At 26.1% G+C, this 4387-nt stretch overlaps 1 protein-coding gene across 1 annotated transcript; it reads right to left on the reverse strand.

The window, feature by feature from the left end:
* LOC135961302 (uncharacterized) lies at window positions 1-581 on the reverse strand. Its single transcript, XM_065512793.1, has 3 exons — window positions 523-581; window positions 376-457; window positions 1-303 (listed from the first exon to the last, which is right to left on the reverse strand). The coding sequence occupies exons 1-3, from the start codon at window positions 579-581 to the stop codon at window positions 1-3; spliced, it is 444 nt and encodes a 147-aa protein (XP_065368865.1).
* Window positions 582-4387: the final 3806 nt, after the last annotated feature.

Consider the following 4387-nt stretch of genomic DNA (forward strand, 5'->3'; position numbering starts at 1 on the left):
TTAGTTACAACCTGTCCTTTCCATCAGCCAGCCCTTAACGGATTCCACAATTTCAAACTCATTGTTGAAACAGCCGCGGCAAATATGTGCAGTTAAAGAAAGACGTCCTTCCACATTTATATGCTCGCACATATAGAACATCGAATGTACGGATTCTTTGCCCATTATAAAATACATGTTTTCAAACCGATGACCATTTGCCTTAAATAAATCTTCATTGCCCGAAGTAATATTCCACTCACAATAGCGTACCTTTGCGGTGGATGGTATACTCGACTTCTCTTGAGTCATTATGCGATCAAACTAAAAAGAGAAAGAAAGTTATTTGTAAGTATAAATTTAGAATAAATATTAATCTGTTTCTATAAAACTTACCCAATCATTAACTAGAGGTATGGAGTCACATGGTGAACGCTTCCTGCGTGACACTGTAATTTGAGGACAGGATTGAGGATGCCTGTAAATAAATTGTTATTATTAAATACATAGTTTATAAATGATTAATTAAAATTAAATACTTACATTGATATGGAATATGTAAGTTTTAGAACAACATATTCAACTTTAATTTTAGGTGCCATTTTCAAAAAAAATTATTTAAAATATCTATTTAAATTACCAACTGAAGTTCTTGATGCTTACTGTGCCAAGATCGTTTTAGTTGTGTATAAGAAATTCGTAAATCTTTAGTATTTTATACTTTAAAATCTTTAAGCTAAACATATTATCAGATGTCTTGTTCATAATTTAGGTTCTAGCTCATAAATGAGTTAAGCGTTTTATGATATAATGGGACATTTTTAAAATTTGTGTGCGCTTTTAGGTAACAGAATAATTTGCAGCCGCAGCAATTAACCCTAATTAAAACATCCTTAAGTTATTCTTAGGAATCTACAGGTAAAATTATGCACACATGTGTGGAAAATAATGTAAAACAGGAATTTTCTTTTAAATTTTTCAAGAATACGTACATACAAATGTATTTCAGATTAAATCGCAGAAAAATATTAAAATATTAATTTTAAAATGATATTTTTCTACAATTCCGAACATATATTGCAGTTTTATGAGTTAATAGTTTTCAAATCACCTGTAAATTTTAAATTACGATATTAATGATTTATTGATTATTACATAATTTTTCATTGAAATTGAGAACATTAGAAAATTCCAAATTAAATTGAGAATTTCAACTTTAAATTGAGAAAATTCCAAATGAAATTGAGAATTTCAATTTTCAATTGGGAAAATTCCAATAGAAATTGAGAATTTCAACTTTAAATTGAGAATTTTCATTTTAAATTCAGAAAATTCCAATTGAAATTGAGAATTTCAATATGAAATTTAGAATTTTAATATGAAATTGAGAAAATTCTATTTTATTTGACTACATACGTATGACCAACAGGCATATTAATTCTTTAAAATATAAAATCTTATGCTGTCCAACATTCGGAGGATCTACGGTTGGTATATTCATCCTTGACTTGACATTACTTCTGAATTTGGACCAAATTATTTCAATAGGATTAAGCGTTGATGAATAGCGACTAAATCGTAGAAGTGTTGCTGGAGAGTTGTCAATTTTTGCCATCTATCAAGAACTCTTTTGACCCAATACAATACGTTCTGAATCTGGATAGAAAAGTAGGTATGTAAGATTTTGTAACATAAATTATTACGGTTGATTTTTAAATTTACCTTCAATTTCACCTCTACAATTTGATCTAACTGAAGTTACACATTTTTCGAGGAAAATGTGACGACAGGGAACTCTAAATTATATTTTAAATCCCTTTTTGTTCGTTCAAATAAAATGTTGACTTCTAATTTCTCATCACAGAAAGAATGTTTGACCAAAATAAATGATAGGAGATTGTATATTGTATATTTTTTATGGAACTAATTGATTGTTTTTTTCATTTAAAATATTTCATATAATGTTTAGTTTATAATGTGGAGTTTTTCCAATTTCATATTGAAATTCTCAATATTTCGAATTTTCTCAATTTAATTTGGAATTTTCTCAATTCAAAATGGAAATTCTCAATTTCATTTGGAATTTTCTCAATTTAAAATGGAAATTATAAATATCACTTGGAATTTCTCAATTTCAATGAAAAATGGTGTAGTTGAAAAGCCTGTCCATGCAGGCAAATCATCAAAGTCGAAAAATCCAAACAGGTTTTAATAAATAATACATATGTATGTAGATTGTAAAGAATTTTCTAATGGTTTTTAAGGAAGAACAATTTTATTTCTTTATAGAATGAAATACACAATTTAATTTACAAACAAATAAGCCTAATTGACCGAATCATACATAACAAAAAGCAATAACTACATTGACTTAAATTTTCTTTAGTAACTTCGATTTAAATGAATAATTTTCATTCTATGAATCACTTTATGGAAAACGTCAGCCTTACTATGTTAATACTCAAGTATTTGGAACACCTCACCGTTGATTTGACAAACGCCATCATTTCTAGGATAAAGAATGGCAGATTTTGAATACTTTTATACTGAGTAGACGTTTGCGAATATTATTTAAATTTGCTCAATCACCATTAATATAAGAGAGTATAAATTATGTTTATATGTTTGGATGTATGTGTAAGTGTGTGGTTTGTGGATTGTGTATTAAATGAAAAATTAAATTTTCATCTAATACAGATTCCACATTATTGTATATGTGTTCTTTATGTTTCAATTAGTAGTTTTAATTATTTTGTGTAGTATAGTTTTACGATATTTTCAAATATATTAATAAAAGTTATCTTAGGTGACCATATAAATTGTTAATTACATATTGAAATTTAAAACAAAAATGATATTTTACAATAATATTTAACAAAAAAAATAAAATGATTTTAGAAAATTCGAATTTTAGGAATATTATTATAAATTAAAGATAAAAAATTTAGAATTTAAATGCAAAAATTTAGAATTTTGTGATTAAAATTTAAAGATTTCAGCAATATTTACAATTTCTGTTTAACTGAATACGAATAACCGAAAATTATTGTTTGATATCAAAGTTTTGAGATAAGATTATTAACACGTTAGTCTAAAATTTGGTCCTGGTCACCTTAACAGACAATTGTAATTGAGTTTGAGAAGATTTAACCTTATATGCGATATATGTATAGGTATATTATTCAATGGATTCAACTGACACACGAAATTTCGGATCTATTTTATAGTCGTTCACAAAATTTGATGTTGAATCTTCTGTTATAAAAGCAGATTTGAATTCTCATAGAATTGTATGTTGAATTACTTGATATAAAAGCAAAATCGTTCCAAAGATCACGATTTTAGATAGGGTCAGTTTTAGCACCAAATATCTCGAGTTACATGCACTATATTTAAAAAAATCACTATTTTACAAACAAAATCTTAAAAATCATAGAAATAATGACCTTACCTCAATTAGAAAAAGATTCGATAAAGAAATTTGCAAATACGACCTAGGGATCAACCACCAATATCAAAAAAATCAAAAGAAAATGTATTTTAATGAGCTCTTGCGATCGACTGAGTTTTAAGACAATTTTCAAATAATGAAAAATTTTATATTATTAGACAAATTAGAAATATATGAAAATCAAAGCTAACTAAACAAAACATAAAAAAATTGAAAAACAAAATCAATTATAGTAATTTTGTTCAAACAGTAGAATTTATAATACAGCCAAAGAAAAATTTAGTAAAACCTAATGCGAATTTGAAATAATTAAACAAAATAAGATAAATTTCAATGAAGTCACCCTCACAAATTCACTGAGGGGGCGCTTTAGTTATGGCCGATACTATATATTACAAAATCTTACATACCTACTTTTCTATCCAGATTCAGGACGTATTGTACGTAAAATCGCTTAATTTCGTTTGGAATTTTCTCAATTTAAAGTTGAAATTCTCAATTTAAAATGGAAATTCTCAATTTAATTTGAAATTTTCTCAATATCAGGTATACTGTTCTCAGTTTCAATGAAAAATGGTGTAATAATCAATAAATCATTAATATCGTAATTTAAAATTTACAGGTGGCTTCAGGATGCACTAAGTAAGGTGAAATCAACAACACAGCTGATTTTTATTTATCTATTTTGAAAGTGCTTGTGTTTTGTCAAACTGAATTTATTTTGAAAAAATAATAAATTTTATTTTCAAAGAAGAAACAAATTAAATCAAAAAACATGAATGAAAATGTGAATAAAAAGATTTCATATAATGAAATTTGGATAAAGCACTATTAACCGTTGTTCTTTTTCAAAAATAATTTAAATTTAACGGCCGTTTTTAGTTAATATGCAAAAATAAAATTTGTTTATTTTTTATTTGACAAATTCAATTTTGACAAAACCTATGCTGTTGTCAG

Source organism: Calliphora vicina, chromosome 5 (genome assembly GCF_958450345.1).
Source record: "Calliphora vicina chromosome 5, idCalVici1.1, whole genome shotgun sequence".
Lineage (NCBI taxonomy): Eukaryota > Metazoa > Arthropoda > Insecta > Diptera > Calliphoridae > Calliphora > Calliphora vicina.

What these genes read in the sequence shown, in the direction of transcription:
- LOC135961302 (XM_065512793.1), bottom strand. Translation starts at nt 581, where the DNA reads ATGGCACCTAAAATTAAAGTTGAATATGTTGTTCTAAAACTTACATAT. An exon ending in CTTACATATTCCATATCAAT is followed by an intron (nt 458 to 522) that starts GTAAGTATTTAA and finishes ATTTATTTACAG; the next exon opens with GCATCCTCAATCCTGTCCTC. An exon ending in TACCTCTAGTTAATGATTGG is followed by an intron (nt 304 to 375) that starts GTAAGTTTTATA and finishes TTCTCTTTTTAG; the next exon opens with TTTGATCGCATAATGACTCA.